The 22,238-nt window shown below is 37.1% G+C and overlaps 2 protein-coding genes across 9 annotated transcripts in view; one reads left to right on the forward strand and one right to left on the reverse strand.

The window, feature by feature from the left end:
• LOC112555894 (fragile X mental retardation syndrome-related protein 1-like) overlaps positions 1 to 9,826 on the forward strand; it is a 28,016-nt gene extending 18,190 nt beyond the window's left edge. For all 5 annotated transcript variants that reach the window (XM_025224460.1, XM_025224462.1, XM_025224463.1 and 2 more), the window contains one exon: positions 26 to 9,826. In XM_025224460.1, the coding sequence (XP_025080245.1) occupies positions 26 to 510 (485 nt within the window). In that variant the 3' untranslated portion in view covers positions 511 to 9,826. The remainder of the gene's footprint in view (positions 1 to 25) is intronic.
• Positions 9,827 to 10,140: 314 nt separating this feature from the next.
• Positions 10,141 to 22,170, reverse strand: LOC112555072 (inactive ubiquitin carboxyl-terminal hydrolase MINDY-4B-like). Of its 4 annotated transcripts, none has more exons than XM_025223242.1 (15): positions 21,795 to 22,170; positions 21,301 to 21,458; positions 20,607 to 20,636; positions 18,544 to 18,679; positions 18,247 to 18,335; positions 17,562 to 17,681; positions 17,210 to 17,304; positions 16,719 to 16,884; positions 13,810 to 13,875; positions 13,351 to 13,421; positions 12,800 to 12,959; positions 12,410 to 12,496; positions 11,969 to 12,149; positions 11,510 to 11,603; positions 10,141 to 11,168 (listed from the first exon to the last, which is right to left on the reverse strand). In XM_025223242.1, the coding sequence occupies exons 2-15, from the start codon at positions 21,397 to 21,399 to the stop codon at positions 11,120 to 11,122; spliced, it is 1,443 nt and encodes a 480-aa protein (XP_025079027.1). In that variant the 5' UTR covers positions 21,400 to 21,458; positions 21,795 to 22,170; the 3' UTR covers positions 10,141 to 11,119. The 4 variants fall into 4 exon arrangements, with proteins under 4 accessions (XP_025079027.1, XP_025079026.1, XP_025079029.1 ...); XM_025223241.1 differs by having other exon boundaries at positions 21,301 to 21,495; XM_025223244.1 differs by lacking the exon at positions 21,795 to 22,170 and adding an exon at positions 19,913 to 19,935 and having other exon boundaries at positions 21,301 to 21,378.
• Between the last annotated feature and the right edge of the window lie 68 nt (positions 22,171 to 22,238).

The following is a 22,238-nucleotide window of genomic DNA, read 5'->3' on the forward strand; positions in this document are numbered from 1 at the left end:
TTAAGAGAGGGATTTTATGTTTCAGATGATCGGCGTCCAGACAGAAGAAGACGGCGACGACGAAATAGGGTCCGAGGTAGCACTAGTGCAGCATCTGGCACAGAAACGGACACTAGTATCCAGACAGATTCAAGAAACTACCGCCAAGACAGGGGTGCCCGACAGAGTCAACCATCTCGTGGAAATGCCAGCAGAAATTCTGCCCCTGTCAAAGCTGAAGACACGTCTTCTCAGCCTCTCAGTAACCATGGTGGTGCTGGCAATGGGAATTCTGCCACTCGAAATACTAATTCGAATACATACTCAGGGGGCGGTGAAGACAATTCAGTCAAACCAGCAAAATCAGACTCAAACCAGCAGCCAAAAGAACAACGCCCCCCACGTCGGCCAGCACCCCCTCCGGCTAAAGCTTCTGGGAATGCCATGAGTGGCAGTGACTCAGACAGCAAGGTGAAGGCCAAGGCTGGCAGTGCTCCAAAGTCCAAAGAACAGATAGTTAATGGGGAATAATTGTGCTTTTGAGCTTGTTGGTCTGAGTGTCGTGCTGGTGCCGAGTGGATTGCTGCGTGAATTTCAGCCCCAGTTTTTCAGGTGGTTGTAAGACCTGTTTTTCATCTGGAACAGTAACTTGGCTACCCTTCCCTGATTGAGAAGTAGTTGTCAAAGATCACCAACTAGATGACATCTTACCACAGCACCCTTCCTTCCCCTCCCTGAAAACTGGTTAGGCTGAGAAAGAAATATGGTTGTGTACTTAATAGATACGGGAAACTGCTGCATACTGGAACGATACTGCCAAAGATTTATGATGTGTGCATGCGAGTTTGTATGTTCAAAGACCTAGTTTCTCTAGAATTGTGCTATGTAGGGCTGAATGTCGGTAGTTAATAATTCTGTCATCCTTAGCCTGGGAGGTTCTGATCTGGCAGGCAGGTGACAGTCACCTTGAATAAAGCTTTGTTGTATAGAGTTATAGGCTATAGCCACTAGCACAGAGCTGTACCTGTCCCAGGTACAATAATCTTGCAGCATATGTGTAACAGACATGACAACATCGCTGTCGCAGACATTGCAACAAAACGGCTGAAGAAGATTATGACTGACATCAGAAGTTGAAATTTGTCCAGCATTTAGACAAAAATCTCTCGGTGGACATCTGTGGTCAAGAAGAAGGGGGTGGGGGGTGTAACCACAACTGTCAGAGATAACCTACAGGTAAAGATGACATTGATAACTTGCTGACATGTTGAGAACTGCAAAAATGTAGTTTGCAGAAATCTGAGCAGTTCTCTTTTCTGCTTTGATCCTTGAGGGTCATAGAGGGTGTTAGAGAATCTTGCAAGACTTGGCAGTAATCCATCTCAAAGTGAACACTGAATCATTCTGATATGCCTGTTTATGTAACAGCTCAGGCAATGTATTTGGCATGGTAGCACTCTGTAACACACTACTCATTTGGAAGCCATGCCATTTGTCTTCTGATCAGTAGAACGTTCTGGTCAGTAGCAGACAGTCCCAATGTAAGAAGTGATTGCAGCCATCTCTGCATTATGCACAGAGCGGTGGAGACAAGACAGGACACCGACCTCGACCAAAACTTGATAAGGATTTGAACTAACAATGACGACTTCTTGTCAACGGAATTGAAGACTTTTGCACTGACTTGTTTTGTGCATTGTAAAGGATTTCAGTATCCTTTCCATATGACAGTCTCTTTTTCCACCACCTGTCTTCTTGAGCACCAGTTTAGTTATGTTTCTTGTGACTTTGCCTCCAATCATTCTCTTCCTTTCGATCTTCTTGAGCACCAGTTTGGTCCTCTTTCTTGTGACTGGTCTTTCAATTATTCTCTTCCTCTCGATCTTCCCGACCACCAGTATAGTCCTGTTTCTTGTGAAATCGCTTTTGATCGTTCTCTCTCTGTCTCTCCCTTTGCTAACTTTCACTAGTTTCCTTAATGCCTAAGTTACCTGAATAATTTGTTCTTTCTTTCCTCATTGTATCTCAGCTGACTAGAATTCTGAATAATGTAACTTCAGGGGTTTTTTGTGTGTAGCAGATGTTTATTGTTCAGTGTTGGTGCTGATAAATCTTCAGTGATTATTGCAAGTCTGTCATCTACCTATAAGAGTAGATATTATTTAGTAAAGAGCAACAAGTCATGAGTTTTTAAAAGTGTTTGCTGTTGCAAGTAACTGTTACATTTCTTTTGCATTTTGAATTTTATTAATAGATACATAGTTGATCACTACTCCCTGCTGAAAATAAGATTTTTATTGCAGTGGTCACTGTTTGGATGTTATTAAAATAAACTTCAAAAAAGGTGCCTCTGATGTGTACTGTGAAATTGAAAGAAGTTATTAGATAATATAATAAACTTGTTATGTGCTCTTTGTGAAATCTTACCCAAATTTCTTGCACATTAAGGTGTTAAAAAGTATGGGCTGTTTAATTTTGCATAATGAATAAAATCAGTTACCCCACTACACACCATCACTAACCCCACACATTAAAAAATGTTTTTTTTTTTTCTTTGTTCTTCTTGTGAAGTTTATTTTAATAGATATCTGATTATAATAATTATATAACAGATTAGATGGAGTACATTTTGGTAGGAAAGTTCAGACTTTTCTCCCTAAAATTCTAACTTTGAAGTTTTGATGCATGACTCTTTTCTATTCATTTTCATTCAATAATCTTAAATAAGATTTATCAAGCCATCTTTGTGCAAGTTCTTTGCACGTAAGAGCCATTTAAGAATTTTTTTTTTTTAGTTATTTGTATAAAAGCATTTCATCTGTTCTAAATCGAAATTGCTGTTAGAGCATGGTGGTGACAAAATATTCAAAAAGGATTTTTTTTTTTAACATTTGAAACCAGATGTCATGTGAGTTGGGACCTAAAACAAAATAAGGGTGCATAATTTGTCCATTTGCTTTCATTTTATACATTTTAAAAAAGTAAATGCAGGACTTGTTCATCATGAACTGGTTCATTTTAAGACTTTTTTTTGTTGTTGCCTTCAATGGCTAAAATATTGTCCAGCTGTTTTGTGTATGGGGATGAACAGGAAACATGATATGCACTTGGAGATGCTCTACTTCAAAGATAAGAATTTGAGAATTAGACTAGGCATGTTTTATTGTTTTGCCACGATCATGACTCTCGTGGATTGCGAAAAGAATAGATGGCATCTCATCAAGTATATCTTGATGAATTATTTTTAATGAGAATTTAAGATTTTATGTTTAAATGACCATATGATGCTTTTGGCAGCGTTTAGAGTTAAAACTTTTCAAATTCTCTTGCTTTTTATTTACATTTGTAGTAAATCCTTGTGCATTTGCATAATTTTTCCTCTTAAAATCTGTGTTGGTGCACTTTTTAAACAAAGCGATATATTTGGATCTTAGGTTAAAGATGTTATGAGGTTAAAGGAAATGTGAAAGACTTCAAAACTTGCCACTTGCCAGGATCCAAATGACCACATCTGGTAAGGGGTGGTGGATGGGACAAACTTTTTGAGCTTTTAATTACCATGTACCATCAGACACTGTGGATGTTTTCAATATCTGTTAACCACACTTGATGCTTTTGCTGTGGCCTACAGTTTAGTTCACAATTTATACATATATGAGCTGATGCATCTTTGTGTTGTATTCCAGTTCTTACATCTTTCCTCTTTGAAGGTGGTGTCTGCATACATCAGGGGTCTTAAGTGTATTTGATGATCATTTGCATTCTAATATTTCTGCATTTTTTTTACGTTTTGATAACTTCAAAATTGATGATAATGTAACTCTTAAAGTGGCGTACCTAGAATTATTTGCACACATTATTTGCCTTTTTGCAGTTCTGCAAAAAAGTGTTTACTTACAATTCTTACTTGGGGATTTAAGAGCTTATTTTAGAAATTGATGGCAGGGATAAAACTTGCACTCAAGTTACCATGGCTATGGCCCAGAAGTCAACTACAACCTCGCAGATACAAGCTGTTGTGGGGACTATACACATGGCCCTTTGCAAGCACAAAAAAACTGTAGCAATTCGCAAAATCTGTCATATAAGATCTTTTCAAACCTTCCTGAAAAAGTTTCAGAACTTGTCCCCTTTGCCTATTGAGGACAAACTGGTACTGAGATTGACAGAGATCCCATCTTGTGACCTATCTGTGGCCCCATAAGGTGTCTTGAGAATTAAACCACCATCTGCCATGAACTGATTCTCATGAGTTTTAAGATAAAGAACTTGTAGGAATTGTTAATTAGCTACGGTCATGTGTGCTTCAGCTTTCATTTGAAGACATTCATTGAAAATTGGCAGTAGTGGTTTTTGTTGTTTTTAAATTGCTGGAGTTTAGTTATTTGTCTAAATATATGGAATTGCAGATATGAGCAAAAGACAAGAATGATTACCAGAGGCAAGAACTGCCTTCAGATTTTCTTCAGAGTTTTCATCCTTGTAAAGAGGGTTTTTTTGTTTTTTTTTAATCAGCCCATAAGTTCCTTTTTTGAATGATAGTGGTAGGTAAAGGGTGGTCTTTGACGGGTTTTTTGAAATAGTTTTTTCCCCCTCACCATTGGAATATTTATAAATTGTTTTTCTGCCCTAAATGACATTTTGTGCGTGACTACTATGACGATTTTGCTGTTTCCAACTTTGATGTTTTGCTTGTTAAATATGCTTTGCTCTTTATGAAGTTAAGAAAATGTTTAAAACATTGCCTGTGTTTTGAAACTGTTTACTTGAAATTCAAAATGTTCTAATACATAGTATGACAGATTTTCTTTTAAATTGAAACACGATACATGTAATAAATGGGTTACTGTGGCAAATATCTTTGTATCCTAAAAGTTATAGATGCTTTTACTTTAAACAAGTTAAATTTGTTCTGCTCATCTTTTCTCTATTTTTTCAAGCATGGCAAAAAGCCACAGTGAAGTAAATTGTACTCCCAGTCTAGGTCATTTCACTTTATGTTTTGGAAATTCTCTCCATGGGAGGGAAAACAAGCACTTACCCCATGATCTAGCACTGGAAGTTTTTTGGGGGTTTAGGTGGGGCCAAAATAGTGAGGATGTTAAAAAACAATCAGTTAATGTCACAAATCCCATTAAACTTAAGTTGTCTTGGGTTCTGGTGCTACACTGAAGTTTGGACAAACAATACTCAATATCAGTGGGCAGTTATGACGCATGATAATGAAGTTACTCTTCTCAAGATTTCGCCTTAGCAGGCAAGAGTTGAAATAGCCATGTTTTTTGTTTTCCTCTGTTTATGAGATGGTTGAGAATTACACCAAACAGGCTGAAGACGTGGTGAGATCATGCCACTGTAACCTACTGTTACTTTGTAAGCTACATTTTGTGAGTTGTACCAAGGCATTGCTTAAAGCTTTTGAACCTTTTGGTATGTTTGTCACACATGTTCTTCCATTTTCAAAATAAATCCACCTAAATTGTTTCCAAAATAGAGGGCACAACATCCAGCTTCTATTAGAATATCTTTCAGTTTACTAAACTATTTATGTCACAGCCTGAGCAACATGGTCAGATAAAGGTGCAGTATCAAAGTATACATTACTAAGTGTTATGACAACAAAGTTGTGTTGCTTCCAGAAAAGAATTCAGATGCCCCTTCTGCTTTGGAAGAAATAAAATTTTTGTAAAAGTCATCACCTGACCTTAGAAAGAAAAGAGTTCCTACGCATTTTTCTGCCTCCACACCTGAGAATGGGGACATCACTGAATGCAATGTTTGTATCGAGGTGATAACCCGTATATTTTTTGCAGTCTTTAACTTGGATCTTGTTAGCTTCAAGGCTGTGGCATCAACCATCATTTACAGTGACACTTTCGAAGAAAGAGATGCATTTCCTTCTCTTTACAATGGCTACTGTTCACCTGTTTAACAGGAGTCCCAGATCAGTAGCTTTAAGTGTTCTTGAAACCAGACATGAAATTTCGTGAATGTTTGGAGTTCTGGCACTTAAAAAAAATGTTTTCGAGCTGGCTTTGAGGAGAGCGTTTGTTGCTGCAGTGGTTTGCATCAGTTGATGGGTCAGATTTTTAAACATCAGTAATGAGTTGCTTTTCTTTCAAAGAATGGTTCAGATACTCAGGTTTTTTTTTAATATATTGAAAGTGTTCTTTCTTATGAGGAGAAATAGAGTTAAAAGAGAATTTGTGATCATACTGATTTCATAAATATTTTTATACTTTGATACATCCAGCAGGTGGGGAGACAAGTCAAAACTTTTTTGATGAGTTTGCCCAGTCTAGGATCCGAAAGTTGCCTGCCAGAGGCCCGACTAAGCTTATGCTTAGCAAACTGTCCTTTGTGGACCGCTTAAAGGTTACTTCCTGGTGTGTTAGGGTTCTCTGAACGTATTAGGATTAGTAGCAGTTAATTGCCTGCTATCTTCTTCCCTTGTGCATGTATGCACACTATATTTTTACATTTTTCTCAAAAATAAAGCATTTTATCTGACCTATCTTGATGCAAAATGACAGTAGACATCAAACAAGGTGGGGAATCCACAATACCTACCAAATTGTAAATTGCATGTTATCATGCATGTATATATTTATTTTACTTTTAAAAAAAGTGGTGCACACTTGTGAAAGTGTTTTGCAGTTTGTCATATATACCGATCCCTAGTCCACAGGGAGGAATGGACAAGTCATTTGTACAAGGCACTGAGGCATGTAATGTGCTGAATCATGTGTTTTTGACTTCGTACATTTGGGATTTTTTTTTCTTCTAAGTTTTAATTGAGTAGGTGTTCTATTTGGAAATCACCACGATATTCAGAGACCTTAAGTTCTGTGACCCTTTTAATGCATCATAAAAGAGGCTCACAAAATGAACACTTGACGGAAGATGAATTGGAGAACTTTAATAAGACCTCTGAATTTGCACAGTGAATTTAATTTTTATTGGAACACTTTTATTGTGCACTCCTAGCATCTTTCTGACAAGATTTTGTTACTCATTGTATTTCGTGTCTCTGAAGAGCTGTTGGTTTGCCAGAAAAAGTATTCTAATTGTTAAATGCAAAAAGAGTGCAACTTAAGCTGTGGTCTATTACAGCTAAATGAAGACAACACCAGATAGTTATATTTTGTCTACACAACCAGAAAGAAGAACAAAATGATGTAAACCCTGGATCAGACTTAAAAAAAGACAGACCAAGAGTTCAGAACTAGAGACGAAAGGAGTGGTGTAGACACGGATAATTAAACGATCTGTTTCAGCATGTGTCTAGCTGAGTAAGGAGGCATCAAGGGAGACAACCAGAGATCCTGTGCACAAGCCCACAGAATTTCTGAGTCAAAAAAAAACTACAATATGCAGATAGATGGGCCAGCATTTTCATCAAGAACATAATGGCTGTTGCAGCTTTACACCCATATACCCTGTATGGAGGTAATGAAGATTTTTGATATGTTTATCATCAAGGTCATTTTCTAATGGGTTTTGACTCCTTCAAGCATGTTTGATGCAAACCATATTTGACAGTTGTTATGGGATCAAGGTATCTCATAATTAGAGTGATGAAAGATGTACTTTTGCGTAGCATGTGCAGCTTAACAATATTGGCAGACAGCTGATTGTGTTAGGACTTAATTGCATACAAATGTGTAAATATGTCAACGAAGTTAAAATATATTTGTTCAGGACTGCATCTGGTAATATATAATCCTTTTTTCCTAACATTCAGGCACTAAGTAATTTGGGTTTGGGCTCATGCTCTCACAATTTTTTCAAAAGTTTTACATACCTCAGTTTTGATTTATAAACTTTTTTAATAACATTTTTGGGATAATTTTCTGACCAGAAGACATGATTTTCTTTTTATAATTAAAGGCTAATCCAAGTGCAAAATTTGTTCAGATGACAGATTTCAGTTTATTACAAGATTTTAGCACTCAGTAGCCAAGAAAATAACTACATTTTATTTAAGTTTATTCCTCGTTACTTGTTGAGGATCATAGGACTACTTTAAAGATGTGTAATTTTGTAGCCTACAGTTTTGATCAGAATTTTTTCATAGAAGTCAAGACAGCAGCAACACAAACATAGTCTTGCCAGTATGGCAATGCCTCAGGAGTTTAAGTTTTTGACTTTTATGTGGCTGCATGTTTCACTGATGCAGAAATTAAAATTTGGATCAGTTTGTCAGCAAACTACTGTTTGGCTTGGGTTAGCCTTTACAAAAAGTTAGCATGGTTCTTATCTTGCAAGTGTTGAAGTATAACGTAGATCCATGTTTTAATGCAGTTTTCTCTTGTGTTAATATAAGTATGTAGCTAGAGATTTTTTCAAACAGTATGTAATTTTTTTTTTTAAATTTCAGTTTGTGTCTTTGTGTCTGTAACACAAACTTAGTGATAAAGTTTACTTTTGATGATAGCGCTTGCATTGTCTGAAAGCTCTGCCCTTGGTATACTGATATGCCCATGGATCGTAACTGGAAACTATAAGCGGTATTATCACACCGATTTGAATCATGCATTAGACATCAAACAATGGCCAGCTTTATGTGCCATCATATGTCTGATTTTTTCACCTCCATCTTGAGGCTGAACAGTTGTGGCAAGGTTGTGTATGTCCCATGTTTTGGAAATACACGGTACTTTAGTATTTATTGTGGTCCAGGATGTAGGTCTGTGTGATTATGATACTTGAGAGGTATACATACCAGAAATTACCCAGTCTGCTTCATTACATTTTGATGTTTCAACGTTTTCTGTGGTTGTGGACTTTGGCTGGGACTGGGTGATTAGAACATCATACTATTGGTTTATGAAGTCCAGTTCCTGTTATGTGAATAAGTAACATCTTTCAAAATAAACAATTTTAATTAATAGCTCAGTCCTAGACAAATTAGGCATTGCCTTGCTTGGTTGCATGAATTAGCCTAACGACTAGACATTGGTAATGCTCAAAATGTTTTGTAAACCAATGAAGTAGGGAGGTACACAGGAAAGACCATATTCTTAATGCCTTGGCAGTTAGGACTCAATAAATACATTTTACTAAACCAGTCACCTGTAACTGAAAGACTTGACACTTTCGTCTGGGCATGCATTTTCGTTAACCTTATACCTTGCAGCAAATGTGCTGACTAAATGACAATTTGCCCAGAGAGTGGAAACAAGGCCGGGTTGTTTTTTTCCAGAGATCCCTGTTACTACCTTCCAGAATTTTCTGGTGGTATCATTTTCAAGAACGCCAGTTAAAAAAAAAATACCCCACAAACTGCCATGACTAAGAGTGGTTATAACCAATGTTCTTTTATGCTGGCTATTGTGAACTTAAAAGACCACAGTCATTTTGAAAATTTAACTGGCAGAGAAGACCAGAGTAAGAGGGGGATAAAAGGGTGCCAGTCTCTTGACTAGCTTGCAAAAAAAAAAAAAGCCTAAGCAGTCAGGACAGGACATGAATTTCGCCAAACAAAGAGCACTCATGTGGCTCAATAGATGCTCGACATCTGTTGCAGGACATTTCATGTCCTTTTGGATCATGGTCGCCATATGATTGTTCTTACCTTGCCCTCTCACCAGATTTTTTTTCTGATGTCACTGTCAATGTTGATGTCAGATTATGTATCCACATTGGGTTTAGCTGTCAGAATTGTGTGGGTGTGCGCGCGTGTGTGTGCTGTAGCTTCACAAGTACATAGATTATTAGACATGCCAGCCATTAGGCTTATCAGTTATTTATGTTTGTCACATTTTGCATAAAAGTTTGACATTTTCAATTGTTTTCAGCAATTGTGGCAATCTGTTCTTGAAAATAAAACTGATGCAATATATAATGATGTTTTGTTAATTCCTTTTACAGAGTTGTGGTCCTGAAATGAAAACTAGGCAATCATTTTTTTAAATTCTGCTGATTCTCTTGAGCACACAACAACAGTATTTAATATCAGAACAGTTTTTATACTTTTGAGGTGGGTTTTTTTTTTGAAAGTTTAGTCTGCACCTCAATGCTTTTCTTCTGGGATGCTTTTTGTGCTTACTTTAATCCACATTTTTGTCTAACCTAGAAAGACAGACTCCTGTATATCAGTTGAGATTAAAACACTCATCAGTTTACTCATGCTTACACTTCTGCAAGTCAACAAATATCTTCAGCTTCCACACACACACAAATTTATTGACCATTGTTTAACATATTTACTAGTTGATCATGAGGAATTGTGTACACAGATTTGTTCAAGCACAATGACAATACTTCTACATTTTATTATGGTTCACTAGACGTGGCATATCATAATAATTATGTCCATAGAAGTCAAGTTAATATTTCACACAACTTGAAATTTGTATGAACCCACACTCAGATTGTAACTTTATACAAAGGAAAACGATACAAATGCGCCCCCTTCAGTTTGATGTGAGAGGTATTTGCACGCATTCAATCAGGCAACAAAACAATTTCTGTCAAATTTGACAGTCTTTATCTGTTATTTGGCTGAAAGCCACATAAATGACCAACCATAATGCTTCAGATTATCGGCCCTTTGGTACATTCTGATTCTTCTAAAACATGGTTGATTCAAATGCTGTAAAGTAGAAATATGTACTTCGGTGTCTTTTTGGCTTTATTTCTTTGGTATGGACAATATGGTCCTATGTTTTGCAAGCTGGAAGAAGCTGAGAGCACTTTGGAAAAGCCTTCATTGTGTGTGGGCCATTCAACCAAAATCCACCACATAGCGCTTTTATTGTCCGTGTTTGTCAATGGAATAGGATAATGTTTTGGCTTGGGCTGAACAGGCTCACCAGCTTAAGACAATGCTGCAGCTTACCAAATTCATAGAAAAATCAAACTGGAAGAGTTAACAGCAGACATATGGTTTGAAGGCTCTTGATTCCATTCCAGGATAGATACCTGGGGTCAAATGTAGGAAGGGGAATAATGACCACACCCAAGATTATGCAATGCCGCTGATGAAAACAAGATAAAACGTCCCAGACTCTGTAGTTCTCCTGCTCCATGTTTGACTCCTGTTCCTCAAAGCTAAATTACAGATAACTGCCTCCTACATGATGAGCAGCAAAACCAATGCATACTCCTTGTCCGACTGTCATTGTTCTCAAGTCCCTTAAATAAATGGAAGTGTTCCATTCCATCCAACATATGCACCATACCATCTAGACAGAAAACAAGGGCTTAGTTAATAATATATACACACAGAGATTTAAAAAAATATTTTTCAATCTATAGATCCCATCAAAATGGTTGTTTAAGTGAACATCAGTCCTTTTCTGTCAAGAATGACAAACTAGGCTCTCATTCTCTTATGTACTAGTTCATAGCAGTGCTTATATGTGATACAAAACAGACTGTCATTCACGTATTAGAAGCGAATGACCATGATCAATTCTATCTTTTTTTTTTTTTTTTATATTTCTTATGGCAAAGAAGGGAGGGGAGTATACAAACTCAAACTATCAATCTGAATAGTTTTACATTGATTACCTACTACACATACTTCGTCATGATGCAGTTTTCTAGAGGAGGGATTCTGTTCTCCTCCTGCTTGTGGCCCAGCGTTGTCTTAGGTCTTGGTCGCCCCCTCCTCGTTTCTGGAACATTACTACAAAATGTACTATACACATATCACCATACCATTTATATACTCTTCACAGTGTACTGTACTACCTCATGTCAACAAATTGTATTGCAACTGCAAATTCCAAATATTGGCCATGATACTAATACAGGATGACTGTCCACCTGCAGTTAGACACCGGTATGAAGATGATCACAAACTTAGACAATATCAACACTTTATAGGGAGTTATTTGGGGGTTTGTTTTGCATCCTGCAGAGTCATCAGATAAACACTGCTGACACTCACTCCCTTATCAATGAATGAGAAGAGACAATCCCTCTGATGCAAATGTCTGCAATGTTCTAAATACAATGACTCAAATAGAGATAGCAGTACCTATATTGAGGATAGCTGTCCTAGGCTGGCTCACAAGACCTGTGTAATAAGACAGAGTGAACCAATTTTCTATCCGCCAATCATTTACAAGGTCAAGGTTGGTGCTGAAGAGAAGCCCATACATCTGGTTGACTTTTGTGACCCAAATTGGTGTCTTTGGGGTCTTCAGCATACTGCCAACCTATAAACAATATTAAAAAAAGCCACCACCATCGATTCTCATTATGAACTACTGCACTTTAGACACAGACTGCTCTTTGCTCTATGTCATATATAACTCAAACACACCTCTTGTCCTCTAAGCAGTAGCAATGACTGACAGCAGTTAAACTGGGAAATTCTATGACAATTACCAAGCACCGCATTGTAGTCCTACAACAGAAAATGTCAGTAGGTTCAGGTGTTATATACTTTCAGCCACCAGAGACACACGTACGTTACCTCCGTCCTTCGGTCTGGTTCCTCCCCCTTATCCCAGAACATGAATCCAATATGGCTTCTTTCTTGTACACCTTTCAGAGGCCGTGGCTAGCAGGAAAATATTAAATTTTTACCACAATGATCCTTTAAAAAATACTTTATAATTATTTTTTGGTAATGAGCATGACTTAAAAGAATGTATATTTAAGAAAATTCAACTCTTAGACTGTACAAGAAAAAAAGAAATATGTAAAAGTAGTGAAGTACTACAAGTAAAATCAAAAATGAACTTTTATTAGTCACAGTACAGCAGCCTTCTTTCCTGTGTCAGTAACACACACCTCCCCCTACCTCCAAAACATTATCTCTGTTAAGAATTATGAAAGTAGCTCTGGATTTAGCAGAACTAACCAAAGCATTGCCCCTGCTGTCATACAAAATGTCTCCATTGTGAAGGAAAGAAACAGCATGGCCAGTGAGTGCGAGGTTCAACAAGGAGATGGTGAGATCCTCCATGTCTGTGAGTAGCTTTCCCTTCTTCTCCTTGCTGATGTCCATGTCTTCACGGACCCTGTGCAGTCAGCATGACATGCAGAAGACAGTGGTTTCTACCTCTGGGCACTTCTCTGTCCTTTGAGTACTTTCTCTGTCTCCCTTATCTGTCAGTCAGTTTATGTGTTCATCTGTCTGCATGTCATCAAATATCAATTTATCACTTACAGGCTGCATAATTGGATCAGTTTGGGTGACAAAAAGCTGACTTTATTTCTTAGTTTTGCTAGCACAGTCCAAGACTGATTTTTTTCAATTTTGCATTTTTGTAAATGAAGTAAATGTATATGTGAAGGACAGACAGAGTGACTGAATAAAAAATATTGCAAAGCACACATTGCCAGGCATCTATTTCTTGGGTGTGTGTATATCAGTCCACCCACCCCAACACTCGCATGAGCACAACTTACTTTTGTATCGTCCTAGATAGCACAAGACTGTACAAGAACAGAATCAGGCCACATCCATTCTCTTCCTGAAACTATACAAACGTAAAGCAATGACAACAATTTTAAAGTATATCATTTGAGGCCACAACATTTCCTATACATTTGCACTCATGAATGTGAACATCCTCATTGCTACAGCTAAACTGTGTTGATACACCCATACTGAATGACTTAAATGATCTAATTATTCATAATTTCTGGTTTGACTGCAATTATCTGAGTAAGGTGCCATCAACATAGAATTAAATAATGGATGCATGATGCTCTATATAGTGACTGTGTGATAATGACGTTCATCCTATCAGCTTGCATTTGACTGCCAGATTTTCTCACAATAATAGAAGATTGAGTTATCAGACATTATCCATTGGACTGCCAGGTGAGATAAAATTATAGTTCAGCAAAAACAAACAATCTTACCCTGTCTAAATTTCTCTTCACAAAGGACTTGACCTCCTCCAGTTTCCTAAATTCAAAGACATGAAGCTGTTGGAACAGAATATAAAACTTCTCAATCAGCAAATACCTCCATTCATTCTAAGAAACCAAAGGTTTATAGTTTCCATGTGGCACAGTTTGATATGTCTCCACTAGACTGGTTTAGACATGAAAAATACCAAATATCTATGAGACTGGTTTGTACATGCCAGTTTGGCACAGAATGAAACGTTTATGTTTATGCTTTGAGTAGAAGTAATTTCTTAAATATCTTGTGCTTAACAAATATTCTTCATATTATTAAAAACAGATTTTTCAGAATCAGAGCTTCTGCTGGTCATTATTTCATCTATGAGTAAGAATAGATCAGCTTCTGCAGCTTTATTTTGTTTTCAATCCACACATACACAAAGGAATATTGCAAGCAGTTATTGTACAGCAATAACAAGCTGGTAATAGTGAGAAAGAGCATCAGGACTACAGTGCAGTGATGAAATACAGAACCTTTCATTCATGATTTACAACAACAAATTAAAGTCGTAAGTAATGTAACAAATAATGTCCAAAAACTGAAACAAGACTTTAAGTAATATAAAATTCCTCTATAAAATATAGGCAAATGACATAATGACTCAAATTATGAAGTAAATGAGCTCAAACTGATGAAGGAACATAGTGACTTTGTAAAAGAAATAGTAACTATCTTGGACTTTAATTAAAGAATTAAGCCCCCTTTTTTCCCCCTCACATAACTATATGGTTCCAACTATACAGCTGTCAGCTGTTGTACAGGTACAGAAACACCAGAGACCCATAGCTACAGCTCTGTTGTAAATATTGTCAACTGTTGTACAGGTACAGAAACATCACAGACCCACAACTACAGCTCCTTCCTTGTAACTGCTTCTTTGACAATATTTTCATTGCAGCAGGGAAGCCATATGGCCTATTGATTATAACACTCAAGTTTGGAAAGGAAAGTTGCAGTTTCAAGGCTTGTTCAGGCCAGTGATGATAATAATATTTCCCCTGGCCACAGCAATGCCCAACAGTGGGATAACAAGTGGTGGAAAAAGATATAGATGGGCTCTATTTTCTATGTAGTATGTCTTAGATATGGTGAACCACTCACAGATCACTACCCTTGCTGCCCTACAAGGGATGGTGGTCAGGTTTAAATGCCACAAATGGGAAAGCATATGCACCTTGCCACCACCACATCTCACTTGGAGAGATGGGCACCGCCAAGTGCACAACCCCCCCCAAAAAAAAAAATGAAGAAGGACAAACAGTAACAACAAAATATCAAGTCAGATAGACTGAGGTCTGGACTATCAATGGGTGAGTCCCCAGAAATGCCTACTGGCAACAGTTATGGGGCACAAACTTATCAGATTTGGGTATGTAACCTAGCACGACCTGTCAAAAACTACCCTTTAGAGTCGATACCCTGGTCAACAAAGGAAGGGCTGTGAATATGATGGAGTGGACAGAACTTAACATCTGTGGCAAGTGTTGTCATCTGCTGCATCCTCTTGTAGCCCCAACTGACTAGTACAGATCAACCAGTACTGATAAAGGCATGAAATGAGCTCCTATCCCTACTGGGCATGGGACATTATACTTTACTATAGTAGTAACAGCCTGTTACTACAGGTCTGCTGTGGATAATGCAAGATTATTCTTTAATGGTGTCAGCAATGGTAAGAGAATAGGTAAATCAAGAAAGGTCATGCAGTTTGTAATTGTTGCCACAGACTGACTTACAAATGCCCATTGCCCATTAGCAACTTTGTGACTGCCTGGTTAACTAGAAAAGCTCCACACTTTTGGCAGAGTAATAATAAGAAAAAAAGAAGACGATACTTAATACTGTAGTGGTAAGCTTCTTATCAGAGGTCTTGAATAAAAGAAAGTGATTGCATGTGTGCATGTGTGAGCGTGTGAGAAAAATTGAAAGAGTGCATGTTTCTTTGTATATGTGTCCATTTGATTCATGCATATGAATACAAAGTCAGTGTGCACTTGGTAAATTATCAACAAATGCACTGTGGCATGTGTGCATGCTTTAAACAATTCATGCATTAAGCATTCCACAATACTGTAAACAAACATGAATTATTTACAAAAATGCAATCCTAGGAGAATACGGCCAGCTGAGAATTCGTGCACAGATCCTATTTACTGTGCAATTGTTACCTGTCTGTATGCGTAAGCATCCTGGCTTGTAAAGAACACAATGCTGCAACATTAACATGTCACAAAAACAATACTTTCTACTCATGCTTAACGCAAATGCAACTTCTTCCTAAATGCTAGCATTTATGACAAAATTTTTCAAAATGCAAAAGAAAGCAGTTGTAAAAACATTTAATTTGATTCATTGTTATGAATTATCTTTCGACAATCTATTGTAGATTACAAGGTCTGTCTGAAAAGTAAATGGACCGGTGTCACAAACAATTGTAATTCCAAACAACAAACCACATGGTTTCTCCATGCAGTCCCACAAGTCTAATGCACTCTTTCATCCTTCTCTGCCAAGATTCTATGCACTGCGTGAAGGATTCTTCTGGAATGCCCCTCAGCTCCATGAGGAGGTGCATTGTCATGGTCAAGCAGTCACAATTTGTCCTGCCACAACTCTTGTTTTATCTCACACACTAAACAAAGCAAATGCTGAAGAATCTCCTTTTAGACTTATTGCTGATTGACCATGTGACCCTGTAGCAAGGACTCACCATGGACGATGTATTTAGTACACACATTCTTCTTTGTGACCCAGTCCTGTTACTTTTAAGACAGACCTTGTATGACATTATACAAGCATCCCAGCTGCTTCACAGTCCGCTGGAATCAAGATCAACAAGTTTTAAATCAAAATGACCCACCCTTTCGGTAAGATTGTCAAATCTGTATCTATAGTCAGGTCCAAAGCATGCCTCCTCTTCCATCAACACAACAGTACTTCTTCGCTTTTCTCCAGCCTGCCATAACATTGTGCACATTCCTTCAATCAAAGCTCTCCGTCGCTCAAAACTGTTTGGCTTAAGTGAGCTGTCAAAATTATCATAAGAACAAAATATATGATCAAAAACTTTGCTGGGTGAGACGTAAGACCAATCCTCTGAAAACACACAGTTACCTGCAAAATTTTAGCTTATGGTTAAATTTCAAGTCTTAGGAGGGATGTTCTCAACAAAATTAAATTAAGTCATGAAGTAATAATAGTATTCTTAATGCCAAAAGCAATATTTGCCACAGTAAAATTGTAGTATGCATGCTTTGTCCTGACCATGTTACATTACTTTATAACTTTTAATAACTCCTTTCTTCCAAGATCTGAAAACTTGGAAACAGAGTGAAGTTTGCAAGAAGGTACCTGGCAGTAGATAGGCTCGACTTGTACTCCCTATCAAAAAATAAGTGCTTCAGAAGGTAGCCTTGAATGCACAGAGCCAGTCCTCGAGAGCCACACTGAGGAAGAAAAGAATCAAGAAAGACCTATATCAAAGCTGATTTCTGTAAAAGTATTCTTGTCAACACTCCATGTGTGACAAGCACAAACACTCTACAAATGTGTTTTATTTGCACTGTTTAAATCCATACTTGCTTTTTACATGCATACATAAATGTTTGAAATCAGATGCATGTTCAGTTGCAAATACAGACATGTACACATATTCTTGTGCAAAACTATAGTTATGTGTACTAAGACTGTGCTCTCTGCATACCCTTTGTGTCTGTATTCCATAAGGATATGGACCATCTATATCTTGAAACTCCAGTGTGGATTTTCGCCACTCTTGGCTGAAGGAATGATGAGGCGTGCCATAAACAATCTTCCTTAATTCCTAGATAGGTCATTCAGATTATATTATTATAAGAGAGAAAATTTACTTTTTTTTCCTCTGCTGAGAACAAAGAGAAATATATGCTTGACATGTTAAAGTATGCAGGACACAAGTTATCAGTGAATGCTGGCCCAGAACGAAACATTCTTAAAAACAAAATAATTATGAGGGAACTACTGGTAAAACTAAAAATAATAGCTTATAAGATCTACAAGACTGCTCATTTTGTACTGATGCTTCTGATAAATAACCGCTATTTTACTTAGATCTCTTTCTCTCTATATATATGTCTGTGCAAGCATGCATGTAGTCTATGTGGTAAACCAGCCTGTACCCCTGTATGAACATCACCTATAAGACTACAGTAGTTAAGAAAGCTACTTAGTCTATTGCCTTTCTCCACCTTTTTGTAGATTTGACTTTATTGTAGAGGAAACTACAAAAGTGCCAGCAAGAATGCAAAACACTAGTTGATCATATCCAACATAAAAGAATTTACTTTAACAGAATACAGACAACTAGCTATCTCTCATCCAAGTAGTGAAAAATGACAACCATGACATACCACAGCAGTTTCTAAACTTATTGGTGTTCCTCCTATGGTCCTGGTCATAGCTGATCCAAGATGTCTGGATGGAAACAGGATTGTGTCCCCTATAAATGATGAAATAGTGTGGTTTTGAATATATCTACTTATTTAGTGGAAATCATACCATGCTTTCAAACTTGTGTGTGTATGCACCACTCATCCACACACACACAATTTAGCTGCTTTACTCCTTAAGGACAAGTGTGCGAAAACATACTGGACACATCTTTTCATTAAATGCATTGAAAAAAATTATTTTGAAGAGACTGGCACCTCGCTGGACTTTAACTTCTGGCCATCTGTCTACATAGAAAGTCTGAAGTCTCTCATGTAGGCCTGTTACAGATGGCACAATGCTCGAAGGGCTAGCTGGCATCGAAAATCTCTGATCTATAGCAGCCAGTCGTCTCTGTGGCATGGGAAAATCTTACAATTAGTACTGACCATTTTTGTTAAATAAATGAATATATAAAAACAGAATGTTATCTAGTTATTCATGCATCAAAATGTACGGGTTGTGAATGTTTACATGAACTCTTTCTCTCTCTCTCACAAACACAATTAATCTTCTCCTTTACACAAGCAAAGACTCAATACCAGGATAAGTAGCAGAATTATTCACACCTCATATTCCTCATATTTATGGACTGTTATGTCTAAAATTGAGCAATGTTCACAAAATTTGCATCCCTACACCCTAATAAGCCTCTTTCTTTAATTATTAATATATGAATATATTATAAAACATACTGTCAAACAGTTTCTTACAAGACACTTCAGAAACAATGTGCTGCAGTACATAAATTCTACAATGAACCCTTTCTCTGTTTATTTATTACTGAATAAACTAGCTTTAACTAGACATGCAAAACTAAGGAAAGGTGACCTGACACAAATATCTCCAAAATTTAGAAAAAAAAATGACATCAACCCTCTCCTGATGTCCATCCCACTCTATCTGATTTCAACCTCCTCATTCTGATATCAGCCCTCTCATCTGACATTCAAACCTCACCTTCTGACATCAACCCCACCGCCCTTCATTCTGACACCAATAACCCTCTCCTCCTGACACCAACCCTCCTCTTCTGACATCTGTACTAAGAAAATCAGTTAAGCAGCTGTTGGGTGGGTAAAGGAAGTTTTCCAGCCACAAGCCCCAGAAGTCCTCTGCGCTAACCACCAGGCTGCATAACCAAATCCTCATCTTTATCATGTGCTAAAAATACAGATTTAAGCCCTTCTCCAATGTTTAACCCATTAAAGGTATAAGCATAAGTGTAAGCCAAAGAGATAAAAATAACCCAGCAAAGTGTGGCAAAATCAACGTGCGAGACAGCCAAGAAATAAAACCAAAAAAAAAATCAAAAACAAAACAAAAACAAACGGAGTGTATATTTCGGCCAAAGTATGGCGCATTGGTATGAAAAAAGATAAAAAGAAAGTGTAGAGCACATAATAAGAAGAAGTGTCAAGCAGAAATAGAAATGTAAAGCAAAAATTGCTAATATACTAAAGGACAAGAAGATGCTCATACAGCAAACGAGGATACATATTTCCATGACAACAAAGAAAATAATGATGACGATGGTGAAACTGTTCTAATAATAATAAATGTGTGATTTGTATTGCACATACTCACTCATAAGGAGCATGCTCTCAGCACTTGAGACAAGAACAAGACATGAACAACATATAAAGGAATGAAAGGATGAACAACAGTTCTGACGACTCATAAAAGACAAATATAAAACTGTTATAAACTGGCAGTCTTCTATAAGAAAAAAGCATGCTGTACATGTGCTTGTGTGTCATGGGTGACAAAGCAGGTATCAGTGTGAATGTCAGAATGGTTGTGGTCTCACTAAAAGTGTAAGCACCTTCTGTGTTTTTCGCTGATAATGATGATAATGATTGATAAGATGGAGGAAGTCCTGTAAAGTGCAGTATATTAACAATAACTCTGCAAGCATCTTACATTAAAAGTTGCATAAGCACTAAAGCAAAGGTAAAACTTAAGCAACATTAAGTGTTATATATACAATGAAGGATGAGACTATCTACTGCAATGTACAATAGCGTGAGTTTTAGTCCCAGACAGGAAAGCTCTCAAAGAAACCAGCAACAAGACTGTATGAAGATCACACTTGAAAATAAAATTCTGCTCCCTCAAATTTTGCAATAAAATTATTCTTTATAGGATAGAACATTAGAAAAGTATAGTTAGTACAACTAGAACAAGGTACATTTAAAAGCAACCTTCAGCCAAAAGGAAAATGGTGCATCAAAATTTTTCTGCTAATTATAAGGTATAGCCATACTGTAACATTGCTTACTTTCGCAGATCCAAGCTGAACACGTCTTGGCTGTAAACATGTGTTAGCATATTGAAAAGGATCTCAGTAATTTTCAGTGTTGCTTGTTATTAGTTCATCATCATGAACATCTCATGTCGATCATTTGACCTTTTATAGACTAACTAGCTAGTTCTTCCACTCCTTTGGTGTTACAGTTTAATCAAGAATTATTTTGTGTCTACTTGTTGATGTTCTCTCCCAATTAAACAGGTAATTAATATCTGCTTTGTTTCAGATTCTCAGTGGTGTGCACCTTAAAACGAATTGCTATGGCAACACTTTTTTCACTTACTAAAACTGAAAATAATTTGACATCAGATTTAATTTTTCCTATACAGTTCCCACCCATGAATGCAAACATCTTCATCGGTATAGCTTGATTACATCAATTTGTCCATATTGAATTAAAAAGGTTATTTGTCGTTATATCTGCTAAACGTGCAGCATCACCATCTACATCTAAATTATTTTTAAAACTATACATGTATTTGTGAATGCTTTCTCATTACACCTCTTTCACAGTACTCAGATGGAACACTCCATAAATTAGGTTGACCAATGGTTAAGTAACAATTTAGAGATCACAATTATACAAACAAAATTTCCGTACAGCTGGTTACCTCACAAAAAGGTTCAACTAATTTTAAAAATAAGACCAGAAAAAGAAGCATACCTTTGCATCAATAAGAAGTGTCTTTTCGCTGTCTAATAAATTCAGCAACTTCATGAGGTGATCACGTTCTACCAAAGAAGTAGATTCTCTCTCATCCATTGTCTTTGCTTCTTTCAGGGTCAGTTAGAGAGAAGAAATGTTGCACAGAAGGCCTTAAACTGATGGTCAAAATGTATCAAGTTTTGTTTAGGTCATCTGAAATTAAATTCCATAGATCAGGTTGAATCAATCTTTTTGATCTTATTTGTATTGATATGGCCTACCATTGAGGGGTTGAATCAGGGTTAGCTTAACTTTCTATCTATAAGCTGATGGTTTTTATAAGATAATAACTATGTTCAACATACTGGTCATAATGACAGTGCAGAAGTTATATAAGTGTGTTAGTGTGGGAACTATATATATAATGAGCGTTATTCATTATAACTTCTGAATTCTTTTCAGTTGAGGTCGTTCATGTTTCCCACGGAACTAACGTTGACAATACAACTTACTTTGATTTCTCTGTAATTTCTTTCTGTAAACAAAAACATTATTCATGTTACATTCCTCAAGTTTTGGATTCTATTCATCAGCCAGGAAAAACTGCAATCGCCCGTCGCTGTGGACGCCAAGTCTAAAATTAGTAGTCGCCGTTAAAAATAAAATTCTCATCGCTTCCGGTGAAGATGACTGATGACTGTAGCTCCATGGATTTGATAAGGATCAAAATACACCAGAAAACTTAACTGGAGAACAGATAATATAAAACAATTACGAGAAGAAAAAATAAAAATGCTACGTTCCACATCAAGTAAAAATTTGCTCGCATCACGGACGCGGATGGAGACAAGTCTGTGCTCGCTAATGGTCGTCTGCTCCACGGGAGCAGCCAGTGAGTTAGTAGCTTCCGCGAAACGACTGGCTGCTACAGAATAAATGGAGTATTTTCCCGGTAG

This window comes from Pomacea canaliculata, linkage group LG14 (genome assembly GCF_003073045.1).
Source record: "Pomacea canaliculata isolate SZHN2017 linkage group LG14, ASM307304v1, whole genome shotgun sequence".
Classification (NCBI taxonomy): Eukaryota; Metazoa; Mollusca; class Gastropoda; order Architaenioglossa; family Ampullariidae; genus Pomacea; species Pomacea canaliculata.

Excerpts from the sequence above, each read along its gene's own strand:
- LOC112555072 (XM_025223242.1), bottom strand. The coding sequence starts at position 21,399 with ATGGATGAGAGAGAATCTACTTCTTTGGTAGAACGTGATCACCTCATG. Across the intron at positions 12,960-13,350 it reads CTATCTAGGACGATACAAAA|GGTCCGTGAAGACATGGACA; the intron begins GTAAGTTGTGCT and ends CTGACTGCACAG. Across the intron at positions 11,604-11,968 it reads GACAGCTATCCTCAATATAG|AAACGAGGAGGGGGCGACCA; the intron begins GTACTGCTATCT and ends GTAATGTTCCAG.